This window comes from Numida meleagris, chromosome 5, assembly GCF_002078875.1.
Source record: "Numida meleagris isolate 19003 breed g44 Domestic line chromosome 5, NumMel1.0, whole genome shotgun sequence".
NCBI classification, from domain to species: Eukaryota; Metazoa; Chordata; class Aves; order Galliformes; family Numididae; genus Numida; species Numida meleagris.
Genome location: NC_034413.1, coordinates 32,152,446 through 32,172,732, shown reverse-complemented (window position 1 = coordinate 32,172,732; position 20,287 = coordinate 32,152,446). Strand labels below are relative to the sequence as shown.

Here is a 20,287-nt window from a genome sequence, read left to right as displayed (position 1 = left end):
TGTACATTTTGGGTTGGCATCAAGAAAATGCTTTCATTCAACAGAACTTTTATCAGGTTTTTCCACTGCCTATTCCCTTTTGGTGTGGCTGGGGGGATTTATTCTTTTTAACAGGTTATTCCAATGCCAAATATGGGTTCAGAAAGGCTGGGGAGCTTTGATATGATGCCTAGCAAAAAGCACTCTATTTCTGGTCCCCTCTCAGGAAGGGATGGATGGGTTGATGGATGGATAGATGAATGGATGGATGGAAGGAGGAGAAAACTTTAGACCCATGGTCCGCTGGGAAACTTCAAGTTTGCATCAGCCCATGGTACTTTCACAAATTTGTGAAAGTGGGAGCTTTGTTACCTCTGAACTGTCTAGCAGCAACTTTCTCATGCTGTCTTTGCTTCACACGTGCTTCTGTTCTGCTATCAGCACCAGCCGAGCCCTGCTGGTGGTCCTGCAGGAGCTCCAGTGCCAAGAAAGGTGCCAGACAGCTCTGGGTATTTTAAGCAGCGTTGCTTTAATTCTAGCACATAACCTATACCATTTCAGCCGTTTGCACATCTGCTGGCTGTTGTTTCTATTTCGGCTGGAGCTGGGACCACACGACAGGATTATTTTCTTTCTCAGTGCTATTTTGCCTTTATTTCTCCATGATGTTCATTTAGTCTCACATTTCTTATAAGCGGCACTGGGAGGAGGGTTTTGGTTTGTTGATGTGGTTAAAAGGTGGGGGGGATTCAACTGAGACAGACCCCCATACATCTCCTGTGCAGCTGAGGGCAAATTGAGCTGCTGATTCCAGAGCTTCCTAAAACGGCTCATCTGAAAATGAATTTTGGCCTCTCAAAGTTCAAGCATTTATCCTGAGCCAGAAATATACACAGATTTGCTCTCTAATTTAATAAAGTCATCCAAATAATATGATTTCTCCCATAACCATCGTTTATGTTTCACAGCAAAATGATAATGAGAAAGTCATTAGAAGTAATAAACAAAACAAAACCCACACAGCAAATCCTTCACTGAGCCTGAGTGATGGGAAGAAGAGCTGCATCTGAGGCTTAGACCTCATAATATTTGCCGGGTGCAGCTGTTTTTGAGTAGATGCACTCTTGAAACATTATTTAACTTGTTGGGTCTCTGAGGGATTTTGGTGCCAGAGAAGGTGAGCAGCAGCCAGCAGGGCTGCCGTTGGGTTAAGTGCTGCAGTGCTGCCAAGCCAGGGCTGCTTCTCTGACCTCGCTGTGCTTTGGTTACTGTTGGGCATTAATGGGCATCATTCCTTCCCCCAAATCCTTGTCATGACTTGGACAACGTTCTGATGTCCTGGTTATGACTTGGATCAGATATACGTTGGATGTGTAGAGACCAAAAACTATGTCAAGGTACCAGAAGTCCTCTCTTCTTGTTTATAACTTGCGTTTACACTTCGGGCTGCAACCTGAGTATTTTTGCATTATTCTCAGAGGAGTGTTATGGGGATGACTAAATACAGCCCCAATAGGGTCACCCACTAGACAAACCATTTCTCCCAGTCACTTGGGGAGCAGGGACCAACTCTGTACTTCTCCTGTCCAAAACCACACCAGTGTGCCCAGCGCAGCTCCGCTTCCAGAGCCAACATCACTGCAGTTATTTGGCTGCTGCTGTGAGGCCCTTCCCACTTTGGCTTTTGTTCTTTTTGGCCCTGCATAGCCTGCATCTGTTGCTGCTGAGCGTTCACTCATTGCCTCTCGCCCAGGTTTTGGGGGAGGGATAGCGGCACAGGAATGGCTGCTGCTGCTGCTTTCTTGGGACTACTGGGCATCTTTGCAGGTCTCTTTGTCTTTCTGATTCAGGGCTGCTTCCCTTTGTATTTTATCTGCATAGATAGAAAATGATCCTTCCTTAAAGCCTGTCTTTGGTGCTCCTACTTGAACTTGCTGGGGCTGCGTCCCAAACGTGCTGCTCCAAATGCAATTCTCATGCAGTGGCTGATCGTTTGGAAATAGTCCCTCATCAGGCACTGATGGATCTCTCGAGCCCCTTTCTCTCCCTAATAATCCCACCTCTGGGGAGGTATCGATTCGCCACCGCCGGCTGCCTCTTGGTATTCCACCGTCCGTTTTGCTCTGTGCAAATCGCTGCGCTGTCATTTTCACACAGCAATTACCTGCTCTGATTTCTCTCATCCCCTGTCCTTTGCCAGAGATCTGAACTCTGTATCGACAAACCACCCTGGAAGAAAGAGAGGGCTGAGGCTCAAGAGGAAGTTTTGCAGCATTAAAACTTTGGGGAGGGCTTTCCCCTGGGGTGTGATCACCTCAGGGTCAGTGTCTCAGAGCCGGTCAATCTGGCTGTATTGTTATTTTTACTTTCTTGCTGTTGACAAGTGCTCATCCAAGATGGGAGGGATGCTACGAATGGCCACGCTCCCCAGCTTGAAATTATGACTTTGTGCCTTGCTTCTTCCTTGTGTTGAAGGCATAGGGAATTGTTAGCCAGGCTGCTGTGCCTGGGGAGCTGGGGTTGGTGACTCCTGGGTGTGTTGGCAGTGGTGGCTCCCAGACATCACTCCTCCAACAGAAGCATTGGCCAGTGTGCGATTCAGAATGCTTGCGCTTGCTAAGATGCAGACAGTGCTATAGACAAAAAATCAAAAATATGGACTTGAAAGGTTAAACATCAGGCCGTTGGGCTGGATTTTGTGTTATGGCTGGTTTTGGTTGTGAAGGTATCAAGGCAGCAGCTCATCCACCCCTCCTGTTTGCACAGAATGGTTCTCTGATGTGGGGCTATGGTTCAGCCACTAGGGAGGGGCAGATCCAAAACCAAAATGGGGAACTGGGGAAGGGGTTTGGCAGCTCCCTGGTGGTTTTCTGCCGTTGGGTGGCTGGAAGGGAAAGGCAGCGGCGATCCACAGCAGTGGGGTGTGCTCCGATGCCCCCCAAGCAGCCAGCTCCACACTTGGCCCAGCACAACATTGCACCTCCAAACTGAGTGTGTTTTGTTATTAAAAGGGCACGGCTGGCCAGCCAGGGCGCTCGCTTGTGCGTGGTCCTCATCCGAGCAGAGAATAAATTAAAAAGCCAACTGGCCGCGGCTGCATCGGGAGCACCGGGACCAGAGATAGGGCCAGAAGTCAGATAGCAAACGGTGTCCAAAAAGTGCGGCACCTGGTGCGAGGCGTGAAATTAAAACCTTGCCTGCCTCCTCCTGCACGCCGTAACAAAGCGGCTCCCTCCACAGTCTGCCGGCACTGGGAGTGCAGAGGAGAATAATTAAATACACAGAGATGTGGTGGCTAGGGGAAGGATGCTGATGCTCCTCTGCTCCGGACCCAAGCTCCTCACTGCTTTGCAAAGCTTGCTGCTGCAGTGCTGGGATGGGGTGCTGCATCAGGAGGAGGCAATTGGTTATTTTTTGGTGTTCTCACCCATGACAGCTCTGCTCTCCCCACTCGCATTTTCTCCCCAGCCCTTGGGAAGGATGAGCTGCCGTTGCCTCTCCAGTTACCACCGAGGAATGATGGAGAGGGCAGGACTTTTTAATCAAAGTTACATTAGGTGAAGCTTATATTATTCACCCTGCTTTATTGCAGCTATTTTTACATGAGGGTTAGAAGTTAATACTGCCCAGTGAGCCTGGTTTTGCTGGGTTCTGGCAAGCACTGAAATCCATCAGCGCATCCAGGCAGGGCAGAGAGAGCCCAAGCACAACACAAACCTGCTAAGCTGAACTGGAGGGAAGAAAGGCACTCAGAAACAAACCTTTTAAAATCCAGACCTGCGGTAATGGAGGGTCTGGTCTGGAGGGGCAAGAACAAGCCAGGAGCATCAGCTGCAATCAGCAGAAGGGCGAGCTGCAGCAATCAACACCAAAAAGGCAGCGGGAGCAGCGATGGGGCTGGAGGGCCAATGTGCTGTGCATGCGCTAGGTCCCTTCATTCTGGTCCCTGCCTTTTTCCTTTTCTGGTGCTCTTGTTTTTTTGGGAACGCTGAAGGTTCAAGCAGTGCTGGTTCCCTGCAGCTGGCCAGGGGCACTGACAGAGCTGCAATCTCTTCCACAGTCTGAAAAAGATGCAACGAGCTGAGAAAGAGGGGAAAGGAAGGAGTTATGTCCTACTTCTAGAAAAAGCCCCAAAAGCAGCATTCCTCCTTTCTCCTTCCTCTCTTTTTTCCACCTTTTCCTGTTCTTTCCCATAGAGATCTGTCATGGTTTTATGATTTTTGGTTTTTGGTATTCCACATCATAACATCATGTAGTGAATGTACCTAGTTCTCAGAAGAGAAGGACTACTACATTCCCCACGGTGCTTTGCTCCTCTGTTACCATTTTCCAGCCGGAGGGAAAAGATAAAAGCTCGCAGTATAAAAAACTTGCAGATCACGAGACCTCGTCCCTTTTTCCGCCGTCTCTCGTCTTGGCAGCACCTCGCTCTCCAGCCGTCTTATCATCAGTAGTAGAGTAAGGCCTACCTTGATTTTGGGACATTCTCTCTCTCTGTATTGGATTTATCAGCTTAAATTGTAATTATATTGTATTATAGTGTGTTGTTTTGCATTCCGATATCTTATTTAGTAAATTAGTTTGTTTCTCCTCAGATTGTTGCCCCTGTTCTTTTTTCTCAGGGCCATCTCCTTACCCTTTTTCCCTTTTCCCTTTTCCCGGGGCATGGGCCCGTGGATCCCCCGTCCCCTTCGTCACAGAACCGGGCCGAACACCCGTAAACCGTTGACAAGATCTCTTGCAGGCACGCACTTCCCAGCCTGTGCTCCCCACGGATCTCCAGTGCGTTATCCTTGGCTCTGAAGGAGCTGCACAGGAAGATTTAGGAGATGGCTTGCAGTGCCCGTGCCATTCCCCACCCTAAGCCTTCCAGGACGCCCTCTGGGGCTCTCACTGAAGCGCATTAAAAATTTCAGACAATGCTTAATGTAGCATCACCGCGCTACAGTATTATAATTACATGCTCGTATTAACGTTTATCCACAAAGGTTTTCTGCCAGCAAGGAAACCTCGAGCAAGGCAGCAAGGCAGACCTCGAATCCCGCTTGCAGGAGGAGGCGTGGTGCGGTGTGTGCCCTTCCTCCAAGGTACCCACGTGGCATCTTCGGGCCACCCCTTATATAGCGGCTGGAGGATATGATGTTCTTAAAGCTAGCAGAGTGAGTGTGAAGCTCTGCTCCTGTGGCAGGGGTGATCACATCTCAGCCTGGCGAGCAAGGAGGCAGGTGTTGTTTAGCTCATGCTCAGTACATAGGAGCAGAGATGGGATGGGGTACGTCTGGCACCCCTGGGGTTCCACTATCAGGCTCTTCCTTGCGACTGGCTCTAAAACTTCTGATCTAGTGCCAAAATATGACAATGTCAGGAATGTTGCTGTTCATGTGACATTTTCTGGCTTCCCCACCTGCAGCCAGAAGCAATGATGGCTTGCTCACCAGTGTCTTCCAGAGGCTGATGGCTTTATCAGATACTCCCTTCCTGCTTCACGAATAATCATGGGTCTGCATGGTTAGCACAGCCACAGTCAATCCACTACTCCCCACTCTCTGTTCAGCTTCAATGGTTGTTCTGTTGTTATTTCCTAGAGCTCACCACCAGTGTTGCCCCTTCCCAACACTAAGGGACAACTGGATATAATGGGGACCTACAAACCTCGGGCTTCAGCCAGATTGCTCATTTCCCTGCTTTCCTGAGGACAAATGGTTTGCTCCACCTATGGTCAGCAGCGAGCAGGTGGTGCTGTTTGCTGGAGCAAAAGGCTCTACTAGTTCATCAACCAGAACAGGGGACAAATAAATAAGCGCGGTGGCAAAGCGGGCAGGTTTCCATCCATCTGGCCAAGCTGGTGATGGGAATGGTGGTTCTTCTTGCAGGGAGGTGAGAGAGGGGGATAAGGAGAGGGGCTTGGGATGGGCTGGGAGCCTGTAGGAGTAGGAGCGGGCTGGCACAGGGAGGAGGCTGTGAGCAGGAGAGCACCCGCAGCTTGCATGTATGTGTTTGCAGTGTGCTGTATAAATGAATGCCATACCTAATGATTCGTGGCTATTATTTGAAGGGCCCCACAGTTACAGATTTATTTGTCGTTTCTTGTAATAACACTGATGATAATGAATTCATTTGTATTAATGCGGGTGTCTTGGACTTCCATTGATATCCCGCATTAATTAATGTACCATTAAAATAAAGTGTCACCCAATTAATATCAAGTGGAAGCAACACTGCCAGTGTCCTGTCATTAGGGTTTTGTTTGTAATTCATTGTACCAGTGCTCCACTAATGGCAGCTGTTTGCCTGAAGCTGAAGGAGCACATGGGGCTGCTATGGAGCACATCTGGAGCACCCCCAGACCAGCAGCTCCCCACTGGGCTAACAGAGGGCAGCAAGGGCAGGGGGAAGAAGTGCTGTGGTGTGTGCTCCCTGACTGGCAGGTTTTCCTGTTGTTTGAGTTTTCCTCTGACTTTCAAACATCTTGTTGGGCCATCTTGGGCTCCCACCACCTGTGTCCTTCCAGTCTTGCTCCATCTCTGCCCAGCTCCTTGATAATGGATGGAAAAGCAAAGAGAGGCTTTTTCATTTCAATGCGTCTTTCTTCTTTACCCACCTCCCAGCCTCTATCCTCTCCATATCTCCTAGCCATCTCCTAGATGACTGAGAAAAATGTCAACCAGTGGGCAAAGTCTTGCACTTTCCCAGCAGGAACCCATTAAAAATACATTCTCCTTCTGTTATTCCTTGTTTATAATTGTATTTTGAGGGCGACGTGCTAGTTCACTGTGTTGATTTTGAATTATTCTATGCGTCGATCAATGTCACAGGGTGCAGCTGCATGGCTTAGAGGAGACATACTTTACTCCAACTCTGCCACCTTTTCCAACAAAAATTTTTCTCTGGTAGAAAGGCGAGAGAGGGTGGATCCACTCCATCCTTTGCCGTCAGAGCACCCAGATTGTGGGTATGCAGCCGTGTGCCTGCTCCACGCAGGGATGCGACTGTGGGGAAGGTGTTAGTGGTCATGGGCTTGTTGGTGCTTCAGGGAGAGAGCATGTGGGGCTTGGTGTCTGCCAATGCCACTGCTGCTTCTTCGGCTAGAGGTATTCTGGCAGCTGAGGGAATGGAGGACAGGGCACAAGGACATGATTTATGGCCTGATGGCGAACATACCTGTGGCTTGCTTCTGTACACGGTGCTACCTTGGGCCGAACACACCTGGCTGCTGATATGCAAGGCAATGCTGAGCAGCAAATGTCACCGCTACAGCTTTGCACGGAGGTCCTGGGGCGAAGCACCTCGCTTTCCCCACCCCAAATTCCTCTGCTGAGAACAAGCCTCTGACCCACACGTGGTGAGCCAGTCGGTAATTCAACACTGGCTCCGCCACCACGTCTCCTCCAGCTGTGTTTATGGTGTTTTCAAAAGCCCCTCAATTGAATTATAGCTCTGTGGTGGCCGCTTGCCAGTGTCAGGCGATAATGAGGGAGGTCACTTAATAGAGATAGCGGCAGGGGATACATATTAACGAGAGCTGATTGAGAGGTGGGGTGAATTTCAATCCCAAAAAAAGGGAAAAAAAAGGGAAATTATCAGGTTTAAAATCAATTTTTGAAATTGGAAATTGCTTGGCTCAGGCTAGCAGTAATGCAATTAATAAATGTAATTAAAAGCATAATTAAGAACGAGGGAATTGGAAGCCCGTGTGCATCCGCGTGAGTGTTTGGAGCAGGCGAGCCCCAGGCTGGTGGCTGGGGCAAAGCAGACCCACGGAGCAGGGCTGGTTCTTCTCATCGCAGAGCCTGCAGGAAGCGTGTGGGGATGAGGGAGCTGGGGTTTCACGATGTGGATTCAGCTCCCAGCTCTACCACTGGGATGCTTTGCCTTGTGCAGGGGGCACCGTGCCTTGGGATGGGAAGGCGTCAGCGTGAGGGACTTGGGTTCCAGCATTGGGATTTGGGAGCAGGTGTGATAGGGAGAGGGAAAAGAGCAGCTAGAAATAGCAGCAGGGGAATATCTGAGAGTAATAGGTTGACCTGAGGCGTAGCATGAGCAGCCAAGCGTCTCCTAATGGGAGCGGTCAGTGGGAAAAAAAAAGAGCAGGACACAATGTATGGCCTGCGAGGTGGTTTGGGGGCTGGTGTGGAGATGGCAGCCCTGTGAGCCCCACAGCCCCAGCCCGTTTGCATTGCCTGCTCGCATCTCATCGACCTTCAGACAGCTGCTCAGCCAGATTGCCTACCGTTTTTACACATTATTTGCATTGGTCCGGCATGCGCGCATCCGCATCCTAATCGCTTCCACCAGCTTCTGCTGGGTGACTTTGCCCTGGGAGGTTGTGTGGAGGTCCTGCTTGTGGCCAGATGCTTGAGGAGGAGCTCAGCGGGACCCGAGCCTCTTCCTGTGGGATTTTTACAATAGTTCCTTGTGTATTCATTGCAAACGGAAGAAGGTACAAGTGGCCTCGCAGCCTCACACCCTGTGGAGCTGCCACAGGTGAAGGAGGAGATGCGGGGCGGTCAGAAGCTGTCCCGCTCCCCTTTGCCCTCCTCCTCCTCTGCAGGAGGCATCTGTCTGCGTGGTTATTTTTATCTCACATCTGCTGGCATCGTAACAAAGATTTAATGATATGACACAGTTTTGTCATCAGTTTTTTGAATGTGTAGGTTTCTTTGGTTTTTTGTTTTTTTTTCCCGTGGGAAGCTTCGTCACTGGCTGCTGGAGAGAGGGAACAGCTTTAAAAATGACAAAACTTGGGGGCCGACCTGGGAAGCTCACCTGTTTGCCACAAGCTGCTCTAGGCTATCATCTACCCACATTTCCTTTTGGCTGGACAGAATGGATAGAAGTTGATATTTTTGCCTTTCGGTGAATTAAGCACAAGCAGGGTTGATCTCTGCGGTGGAGGAACAGCCATGAGGGACGTGCAGAAGAGCCCCATAAATGGCCCAAATGCTCAAAATGCAGAAACGCAGCCCGTCCCGAGCAGCCCCGAGCTCGGTGTGCCAATCGCATCTCCCTGGGCCATGCCCTCCACTTGTTATTTCTGATCAAACCCAAAATGCAAGCCGGTGATGTCTATACAGATGTTTTGCTCCATTGTTCAGATGATGGGCCACGTCTTTTGAGAAATAAGACGTCAGCCTCCTGCTGAGCAATAGCTTGAGCCTGCTTGACCCAAAAACAGCAAGAGGATTTTAAAGATGTATTTGTGCTGCTTTGAAGGCAGACAGTCTGAAATGTCTGCGAGTCCCTGTAATGTCGTGCCCAGGCACTGACAGCACCAAGGAGACCCTTCCGTGTCCCCCCCAGAAAGCTTCTCCTTTGGGCAAGGAGATGAGGAGCTCTTCTAAGCTTGCTCTGGAGGAATTGAATAAAATACAATGCCAGGGAAATCAGGCTCTCCCATAATCAGAGTGACCAGAGCAGATTTGCATGTTAAAAAGAGTGGCTAGGGGCACTTAAAAAGGGGAAATATTCATCGACCCTGGCTTTATCCTTATGAATGTTATTAGAGCTGGGGACGATATGTCCCAGATCTCATTGGTACAAACTAGTGTCTGCTGTGGCTATTCGTGGTTAATCTGCAGTGCTCTTCTTCCTGGTCTTGGTAGGAACCTGAGCAGGGGGATGGATGGAGAGAGAGATGGAAGGAGAGATGGAGAGAGGGGTGGGTGAATGGATGGATGGATGGATGGATGGATGGATGGATGGATGGATGGATGGATGGATGGATGGATGGATGGATGGATGAAGGCAGTGATGGGCAGGGCTGTGGAATGCTTCAGGTCTGTTACACCTGGTAACTTGAGGTTGCCCAAAAGGGGAATGGGGGAATGCACAGTTCTGTCTGAGGAGGTGTACTGCAGGGGGGGGTCAGTAAGCAGACACCCACCAGAGCCTCCCCCCAGAGGGCCTCACAAGCCTTCCAAGCTCCCTGCCTGCACACCCCAGCCTTAACATGCAGGAGATGCGGCACTCAGGGCTCACAGGTTTCCAGGTTAAGTGTGACAAAAAACGAGCAGTTGTAAGGCAGAGAGTAGCAAACCACTGGGATAAATCAGCTGGGGAGGTTGTGATGTCTCCATTGCTGGAAGGCTCTAAGGATGGAAATGATTTAGGTGTAGCAAGGGAGCGGGTTTTTCTTGTGAGGTGCCTTCTAGCTACATCCTTTATGCTTCTGTGATTGCTGAGCACAAAAAACTTGAAGGTGCTTTAAAAAATAATCCCCGGGCCGTGCCCTGCAAGGCTTCTTTTAGCAGCTTGATTTAAAGGGCGGAGGGGAAAAAGAAAAAAGAAAAAAAGCAGAAATCAAATGAAAATTCGAGATGGGAACTGCAACCTCACACTGCTCAGAAGTGACACCAGGCTGTGTACAAAGGGCAGAGGTGTTGGGGACAGCGCAGCAAGACCCTGCTTTGGGTCTTTTCTGCTATTCGGCTCAACCCAATGAAGTAGCACAAGGGCTGGGCTTGCTCCTCTCTCTGCCTCCCTCCCACCTCCTCAGCAGCTCGCGGTGCTCCTCCTTGGGCTGAGCAGGAAAAAATTGAATAGGAATGAACTCACAATAAGGCGCAGAGGCTAGTGAGGAGGTTGGCAGAAATAATCCGTATTATCCCAACTGGTCCTGACCAGCCCCAAGGCTCCTTGCTGCTGACCTTTGCTGGCTGGCTGGCAGGTCAGAGCTCTGCATCACCTCCTCGTGAGGCTGTGCACATCTTGCAAAGATACCTCCGTGCCCCCCCCACACCCCCCAGAAAAACCCTTTTGCTCGCCGTCCCTGCCTCTGCCCGCCCGGAGACGAGAATATGCATTGAAGATTTGCATAGGAACATGCAGCTGTTCCGCCAAAAATGGATAATTGTTCTCCCCGCTGCGAAGTTAAACAATAAGAAGTGCCAAACTGCACTTGCCGTTGCTGATTTTGTGCACTCAGCTGCATATTTTATGCATGTAGATTAGTTACAGATTTATGACAATTTAACTGCTAATGTCTGAATTAATCGGGCCAGGTTGTAGTTGCTGTGGAAACTCTAACACTGGGTTTTATGTAAAGTTCTGTGTTGCATTGAATGCATTTTGGAGGAGGGGGTGGGGGGACTCTTATATTTAATGCCTTGCAGTGAAAGCGGAGAGTGAATCGGCACTGAAAATAAAAGAGGTTTTGGGCAGAAAACAAGCTTCAGCAAAGAGCGAGTAATTTTTCTGGAAAGTTGTGATGTCTGGGAAAATGAGGGTTTGTGATAGAAGTGCCGTCTTGACCACAGCTGTATAACTATGATTAGAAGGGTGCAACAACTGTTATAGTGCTGCAATCCCGTAATAAAGAGAACAGCTGTGTAACTTCGAAACCTCCTAAAAATACTGGACTGAAGTTCTTGGCTCGCTGGGTATTGGTTTTGGTGGGCAGTGGAAATTGCTGATGTACGTCTGATGGAAAAACAGCCTGGTGCTCAGTTTTATCAATGTCTTTTTAAATTTAATTCCAGAACACCCCGGTGGGCACTCCGATTTTCATCGTGAATGCCACGGATCCGGACCAGGGGGCAGGGGGCAGCGTGCTGTACTCCTTCCAGCCTCCATCCAGCTTCTTTGCCATTGACAGCGGCCGCGGCATCGTGTCCGTCATCCGGGAGCTGGACTACGAGGTGACGCAAGCGTACCAACTCCAGGTCAATGCAACGGTGAGCCTGGTCCCCCAGCTTCCATGCAAACTGCCAAATTACAATCTAGGTTTGTCACAGCATCTAGGACCTGGAGAGCCCATTAAATCCTCTGCTATCATTCCTTGTGCATCCTGGCTTATTACAGCTGGATTCACCTGTATTGAACCCGCCGAGTCCCGCTCAGCAATAGCTGAATTCAAGCCTCAAGAGTTAAAATTTTGATGGGTAGAGTCAGTTCCAAGAGGGGACTCACCAGAGAGACTTTCCCAGGGAACCATGATGTCACATTCACGGCCCACCATGAATGGAAGGCTTCTTTGCTGGTGTCAGCTCTGGCAGCAGCTCAGCAGGGAGGCACCTGCTGAGAAGCACCGTGCAGGCAGCTCTGCGTGGTGGCTCCGTTCCCATCTCTGTTGCAAGTGAGGAAGGTGAGACGCAGCCCTGCAACCTATCTGACCAACTGTGTGCTTGGGAGGGGGAGAAAAAATCCCTTCCTGCCCCCTCCAGGCAGCTGGCTGGAGCTCTTGGAGCATGTGATTTAATCAAGATCATTGTCTTGCTGCACAGCCACATGTCAGAGGGACAGGGAGAGCTGTGCGGGGCTTCCTTTGCTCTTCACAGCATCTGCAGACTGCGGGGCCTGAGGCAAACACCTCAACCTTTCAGCCCCGTCCCTGCATGTTCCAGCCTTCTTCCCCAAAAGCTCCCCCCAGTAAACATTGCAATATTTCATTGCCTTCGCAGCTGAGAAACATCAAATTCTTTGAAGTTAACTGTCTCACCACTGTTTCCAGTCCAAGAACCTGATGGTGTCTGCCTGAAAAATTGGTAAATGGCTCACGTTGGGCAGTGCTTTGCCAGTATCAGCACATGGGCTTATTGGTCACAACAGTTCTTGCTTTACTCCTCCACCAGCTGAAGAAGCTGAGTTGAAGTCCCCATCCCCAAATTCATTTTTGTGTCCTCCACACCTGGGATGAAGGCAGCAAGAATACAGAACTGGAAAGGGAACGTGAAACATGCTTGCTTTTTCATGCTCTCTGTAATGCTTAACCAAAATTTAAGAGATGAAGGGGAGGGAAAAAACATTATCTGAAGAAATGAAAAACTTCAACTTGATAATGATAACAGCAGAGTGCGAGTCAGAAATAAGCATCAATCCAGGCCATAAACGCTGAGGCCTGCAGGTTAAGAGGATAATGTACAAGCTGTGTTGTTGAATACGGTTTAAATTAACATTAATCTTCTGGCAATCAGTCCTTGGCGCTGTTCAGAGCCATTTTGCAGAAGTGTGCGGTAACCTCTAATGGTTGCCTTTCACCACAGTGCTTGATTAGGGGGTAAGGAGAGATTTATTTCCTTCCTTTGTGCACTGTCTGCTCTGTTCTTGCCCTTCTAGCAAAGGGCTGTGGATATTGGGGTGGCTTTTGGATGAGTCCGATGGGATGAGACTCAAGCAAGAGGGCACTGCCAGGAGAAGCTGCGGTGTGGCTGCTGGGCTGTGCTGTGTCCCGCTCATGGAGCTCCAAGCATGCAGAGACATTGGCCTTCGTGGGTCCTGAAGTGTCAAGAAGTTGCTTCTTTTTCACCCAAAGCTGTATATTAAAGGGGCAAATTCCAGAGAGAAATGCATATTGTATTTCAGCTCAGAGGGAGGTGAACTGGATGATAATTCCAGGAGATTGCTTGAAAAAGAGGTGATTACCTACACTACTCAGATTTTGACCCAGCTACAACCGAGAGAGACTTTATGCCCTGGAATAGTTCTATTATGTTAATAGAAACTCTTTCTTGCCCTTGTTTTTCTAGGACCAAGACAAGAACAAGCCGCTGTCCACTCTGGCTAACCTGGCCATCACCATCACAGATGTGCAGGATATGGACCCCATTTTCATCAACCTGCCCTACAGCACAAACATCTATGAGAACTCACCTCCGGTAAGGGCTGCTGCTTCCCTCCAGTGCACCGAGGGGTGATGGGATGGGGTGTAGGATAGAAAACACAAGGTATCTCTAAACTGCTGGAGGAAAACTTTCTCTTTGCAGGGGTTTCAGTCTGTCCTTCCATCACAGCTTTGTGTTGTTGGGGAAACAAGTCACAAGAAAAGGACCAAGTGGCATCTCAATAGGAGCAAACCTTTTTCTTCATGTTTTGATCCTACTCCAAAATATTTTGAGCTGTTTAAGAAGGGAGCTTCAGTCAGGAGGTTTAGGAAGCATGAAACCAAAGTAAAACATTTTCTTGAATGTTTCTTCTTAAATGTTGAGAAGATTTTACGTTGTTCTTAGCACACGCTCACCTCCTTTCCCCCTACAGCGTCCACACATGCCATTTCTAATAGAAAACTTGAAGAAAAAGGGAAACATTCCTGAAATGAAGCAGTTTTGAAAACACCAGAAAGATCAGCCATTTCAGCACTTTGAGTCTTTTCCCCCAGGTTTTACCAAATTGATCCAATCATTTCAGTTCTTCTGAAATTCAGTTTGTCAGCAAACTCGCTGGTTGTGGAAACGTCTCTCCACCTCCAAGTGCAGTAGTGCCTTTGTCTTAAGGGGAGCGCAGTGGGCAGCTTCTGCCCCTGTCAACCAAAGCATCAGCCCTAGTCAGCAACACCCACCTTCCTGCATCACAATGCTTCACATAGGGGACAGATATTTTTGTGCATGGATGGAGAAACCTTCTGTCCTAGAATGAGGCAGCTGTAGGCTTGCATAACGGTGCATCCATCCTGCAAAGTCTCTGTTGTGCTGGGTCTGAAACACTCAATGGCTCATTTCACATAGTGGCAGGGTGGACTCCAGCTCACTTGAGTTTCTGCCTTTTTATGCACTTTGGAGCAAAACTCTGGCTCTGACTGCTCTGAGTGTGCTGGATCGATAGGGCTGAGTCTTGCTGTCAGAAATCCCACTGTCAGACAGCACATTACCCATCTGCCAACCCAAAGATGGCCAAAAAATGGCTTCATGAATTACTTTCATGAGATTCAGTGCTGTTGAGTATTTCTGTTGGTGGTCAACATGAGCCACAGGGTAAACAACAACAACAAAAAATACAGTTTAGATCACTGTTAACTGCTGGGAGACAACATAGCCTTAGATGAAATTATAGAAATGGAAGTGCCATGAGTATCAAAAAGTATGGACTGTATCGCCTTCATGGAATGACCTGGTGTCAGGAAAGGGGATCCCCCTCAGCTTAATGCCATTTGCTGACCTGGAGCTAAACAACTCATTTAAACCAACATGCACCAAAGTTATTCCCAAGGTGTACACTATTTATGGTAGGCAAAGCAGCAAATACTCGTTGTTCAACCAAAAATGGGAAATGAATGAAACTTTACTTCCTCACCCAATTTCTCTTGGCCATATGTAGCATCTCTAAAGGCATCACATTGAGAAAAACAAGGAACAAAGCAGCTTTTGGGTCCATCTGTCAGCCTTGGTTCCCACTTGGGCAGTGTGATGAGAACAGCTTGAGCTGGCTGACCTTCTCCCATCACTTTCTCCACCACTGCTCGGGAGTGAGGGAAGTGGGAATACAGCGAGGCCCATTGCTCCATTTTGGAACGGATAACAGCAGATTTGGGTGAGGCAACCAGGCTCAGCCAGCTTCTGCCCCAAAATGGGCTGCTATGCAACTTGTTTAAGCTGATAGCCTGTAGAGCATTTGTGGGGATGTCTGCCACACTGAGGACATGTTCCAGCCCCAGACCTGGGGACAGAAGAGGTTTCTTTCCACACCCTCTCCCTTGCTCCCTTTTTATCTGCAGTGCACAGCATGTCTGTGCTCCTCTATCAATGTATCGGGCGAGAATACCTAATCTAAAGTGTATACATTACCTAATAAAATCCTTCTTATTTGGGATTATTGCATCAAATTTTAATTTCCTCACTCGAGCAACAGCATGTCAGCCAGCCCGTCAGTGAAGAGCCGATAGAAGGTGAAAAGAGTGGATAAACTGCAGCAAATTACTGCAAACAGATCTCTATCAGCCCTTTGACTGGAATTGACCGGAATTAAGAAGTGAGAAATAGGATTTTTGCCTCCGAATCTGCCGTGGCAGCTTTCTGAGGTGCCTCCCCCCTCCGCCGGCTCCTCCTGGTGCTGCGCTTTGCCTTTCAAGTCCCCAATCCTGCAACAGAGGAAGGAGAAAAGGGGGAGAGGGGAGAGGAGTGCCATGATTTCTTTGCCAGACTGGGATCTGCTGGCATAATTGGAAGCACTCAGGGTTCACGCTTCTTCAAACATGGGAAGGGAGGAAAATGTCTCACAGGGCCATGGAAGAGAACACAGTGAGGAGAAGCTTTGCCATCTCTGGGGGTGTTGTGCCTCATTCCGTGCCACTGGTTATCATCCCAGACTGTCTCGAGTTTTCATCCTTATGTTCTTCTAATGCGTCCATCACCATGCCATCAGTAGGCTGGATAATATTGCTGATGCTCTAGAGAAGTTGGTACAGGCTGGAGAAGAGATGCTGAAGATGAGACCTACTCTTGGACCTCTGCTGATACCTGGCCTAGGCTCCATCACAGCTTCACTTTGAGGTGAAAGAGGAGGAATCCATTCTCTAAGAGATGAGCTGAGGCCCCTGAAAGTTTGATCCCACAGGGAGCCTTGCAAAGGCAAGGGGGTGTGAGCCCACTAGTGCTCAGTCTCGAGATCAGTAAGTGTGTTCCTTCACAACAGCATGGCATGCATCCATGTAAAATATCATTAGAACAGTTTTAATTCTTCAGCACCACCCCCTCCTCTCCAAAAACTCCTTGTATTAAAGAAATAACGTGGAATCAGTGCTATTTTTGCCCTAGAGTCTCAACAGCTCTGAGTTAATTCTTTCTTACAATATTTCCAGCCCATCAGTGTGAACACTTTATTAAAAGCTCAGGGTTTTATTAAAAAAGGATTGATTTACCCCTGCCCCTCTTCAAAAAACCCTCAAATTTTGTTTGGATAATGTGCCATTCTTTATTTTCTTTACCTTTTTTCAAGCATAGTCTCTTCCAGGTTATTACTTTTCTAAATCTCCTCCCTCCTTCCCTAGAGGGAGAGAGTTATTCTGCTCCAGTGCTCCGATTTATACCCACCACTTGCTTTAAGAAGTGCCAGAAATATTTGGGAGCCTTCAAGAACCAGAGGTTCATGCCATAGATCCCTGAGGCAGCCCTGGGCAGAGCTCCTGGCCCTGGAGGGTACCCCGGGATTTCCATGATGAATTGGAAGCCTTGCCAGATGTGTTTGGCTCGTGGAGGTGAGATGATCCCCTCCAGTGTAAGGGTGCATCTTCTCCCACCTTTGCCATGCCAAGAAATTGGAAATTGAGGTATGGCTGGTGAGAAGTCAATCTTTGCCATTATGTGAGGGCACTGACCAAGGGTTAACTTGGTTTCATGTGTTTGGTGAGCAAGGCACTTTCCTGATTGTTGTGGGTTCTAAGAGTTGAGTACAGCCTATGAGTAGGGTCACATTTTGCATCTTCCCTTCTCCACGTCTCACTCCATCTCATGCTGAATTGGAATACCCCTTCCCATTGACCATGCTGACTGATCACGCTCCTAGGCCACATTATTACTGTTCATCATCAAACAACCACCAGCAAAGTCGACAACCATTCTACCTGTCCTGTGGCACTGCTCCAGCCTCTTCCACAGAAGGTCCAGACTTATCCTAAACGTGGGGTGGATGCTCAAGGATGAACCTTGCATTCCTGGGAGCTGGGATCTGCCAGCTCGAAGCCCTTGTGAAGGAGTTGGCCGGAAGGATGGAAACCAGCTGGGCTGTGAAGAGACACCAGAGACAGCCAGATCCCTGCCTTGGTCCCAGGAGATGGCATCCAGGCGTGAAAGGGAGCTAAGATCCACTCTGGCACGTGTTCCTCAGTCACTGGTGAAGTGCAGCTTATCCGGAGGAGGGGCTGTTGGATCTTCGCTAATGCTTGGCCATTGAAGGAGCCCTGCCTCCTCCTGCCTTTTTTTTGGCTCCGCTTCTCCATGTCACCTTGCCCTCCATCCCACATCCCTTGCACTGCTCCCCACTGGCTTGCTTCCCTCTTTCCTCAGGCTCGTTTGGGAAGGACAATTACTGTCCGTGATTTAGAGGCTCTCCAGCAGCTGTTGAGCTTTGCCAGCTGAGTGCTGCTCACAAGCCAGTGCCCTGGGATTTACGGCTTGTGTTCGGGTTTAACAGCAGGGATATACTTAAGGAGTCTATTGAAATGCCCTCCGGGGTTTCAAGGGGCAGATCTGCCTGACACTGAGAGCTGGGGACACATCAGGTCCCCGCTCTGCTCCGGTGGCCTTCAGTTGACGGATGGTGGGGAAACGCAGCGCTGCCTGCTGCTGTGCTCCCTCGTTAGATATGCAAACGCCTCTGTTGACATTTTCTTTGAGGGCAAAAAAAAAAAAATTACTTCTTTTTCCACTGTTTAATAAACCAATGAAAACAAGAACAGCTGAGTTGTAAATTTTTTCACACTACATTAATTATGTGCATGTGGCCGTGTTTGTATTCACATGGGCTCGCTGCAGTGCGGCGGGGGAAACACAGCTTATGGAGCTGACAGGGTGTGTGATAGTTTTATTTCAGGAGCTAAACAAGGTTCGTGGGCCAGATCTGGGGGTTCTTGGCCTCAAGGACCTTGCTGCTGGGCTAAGAAGCAGGCTGGTGGGCTTGCAGGAACTCCTACCTATGGACAACTCTCTGTTGCCATTGCCCATCCAACCTCTTTCTTTTTCTTCAAAGGTTAAAATCTTTGCAGCTCTCTTAGTTCAGTCCTGCTGGTCCTGCTCCAGGATGAGTGAGCAGAGCTTTGCTGCCCTAACATTGTCCTCATTTCCCGCAGGGTACCACAGTGCGGATGATAACAGCCATTGACCAGGACAAGGGCCGGCCCCGCGGCATTGGCTACACCATTGTCTCGGGTAAGTCATGGCTGGGAGTGGGAGAGGGGAGCCTTTTGTGGTGGGTGTGGTGGTTCTCATGAGCAGAACACAAGCTGGACACCTCGTGGAGGCTGCCCTGAAACTCAGGGGATGCTCCCCATTGTGCACAGGCATTGATTTGAGGGGAATGCTCGCACACAGCAGGGCTGGCTGGCAGCTCTGTGCATAGAAATAGTTTTCCATTTTGGTCCCACAAAGCTGGGCTGCTTCACATGCTCCCTTCATCAACCCCAGGTTCAAGGTGATCTCACCTCGGCTTTCAAGTCTGCTGATCCCGGCTGCAAGCACACAGGTCCGCCTGCCTTTGAAGAAGCAAGGATTATTTATTCCTCTAATTCCCTCTGCAATTTATTCTAACGTACCCCAGCACGACTTAAAGGAGCAATTCCCTCAGGTCACGTGAATCAATCTGGGCAAAGAGCAGCAGGGTCCTTTTTTTTTTTTTTTTTTTTTTTTTTTTTTAAATTAAAAATCTTGGCCTCAGGCGAAATGGAAATGTCATGCTTTTCTTTGGCTTTCCCACGAAATAGCCTCAGTGCTGCTTTGCTGGGAGTGGGGGGACAGACAGACAGACAGGGTACCCAGAGCTACCCTGCATCTGCTCCAGCAGCTTAATCCTGCCTCAGTGCTGCCCAGCGGGGAGCCACTCCCTATCAGAGTATCATGCAGGACACATCAAAGCCACTGGTGCTCAGGCTGCTTTGAATTCATTTATTTTGCTTTCCTCAAGCTGACAACACGAACCGGTCGGGAGCTATCTCCCATCATTGCTGGCATTGCTCCTGCCTCCCTCCATTGCAGCAGGGCCTCACTCTGCTTCTTTGTCACAAACAAAATCTGATTTTTCTAAAGTCAGTAAGGCCATAAATGCCATCGCACCTCTACTCAAGGTGTTCTCTTAAAATATCCACCATTTTCCCATCTTGCTCAAGAAAGACAATGCTACGCTCTGGTCTGGCAGTGGGGATGAACTTCTAGCACACCTCCAAAATCCTGCTCACCCCAGGCACTGGTTTTTTTTGGCCAGCAGGTAAAGCCTAATTAATTTATCATTATCCTCAATCATCATGGTAAAGGTCAGCGAGCAGATTTTGTGCCTGAGCTGGTAGATTTTTATGGCAATTTTGCAAAAAAACTAGCAGTCTAACATATGGGAAGCAGGACGCAAATTAAATTAGAAACCAACCTTAAGCAAAAGTGAAAATGGGCAACAGAGACTGCAATTAGAGCGGGCTGTGATGGGGGGAAGTGGCAATGCTCCCACATGACAAGGTGCCAAGCCCGAGGGCGCAGGGCTTGCACACAACCTGATATTGGCATCTGCTTTGAATATACAGCACAGGGAGAGCCACAAAGCAACCACTGACCCTTTGGAATGGGCGTGGAAGGCACTGACTTGCTTTGGAGGTGGAACATGGGTATTAATTTGGAATTGCTGCTATCCTGCTCAGCCACAGCCGTGCTCGGGATGTAGTGCAGGAGCCCTTATTTATACAGCCGTTTCCAGGCAGAAGGTCCTCCTGTGACAGCACAACGATAAAACTAGAAGATTAACCATAACCACATAAAACAAGACTGGAGATCAAACTGTGTGCTGCTGCCTTACAAGGCTGTTAACCTGAGATCAGACAGGACAACCAGACTGGGTAGCAGTCTGTGGGGGTGCCTTGGGGAGCCGTGTCACCCTTAGGTTGGTGATGCTGAGCCACTGAGGT

The 20,287-nt window shown here is 49.0% G+C and overlaps 1 protein-coding gene across 10 annotated transcripts in view; it reads left to right on the top strand.

Annotated features, from left to right (window-relative positions):
• CDH23 (cadherin related 23) overlaps nt 1-20,287 on the top strand; it is a 128,162-nt gene that overhangs the window by 45,706 nt on the left and 62,169 nt on the right. For 9 of the 10 annotated variants that reach the window (XM_021400640.1, XM_021400638.1, XM_021400644.1 and 6 more), the window contains exons 7-9: nt 11,457-11,651; nt 13,443-13,571; nt 18,473-18,551. In XM_021400640.1, the coding sequence (XP_021256315.1) occupies nt 11,457-11,651; nt 13,443-13,571; nt 18,473-18,551 (403 nt within the window). Of the gene's footprint in view, nt 1-11,456; nt 11,652-11,969; nt 12,062-13,442; nt 13,572-18,472; nt 18,552-20,287 lie in introns of those variants that run through there. The other variant, XM_021400645.1, reaches the window with a different exon arrangement.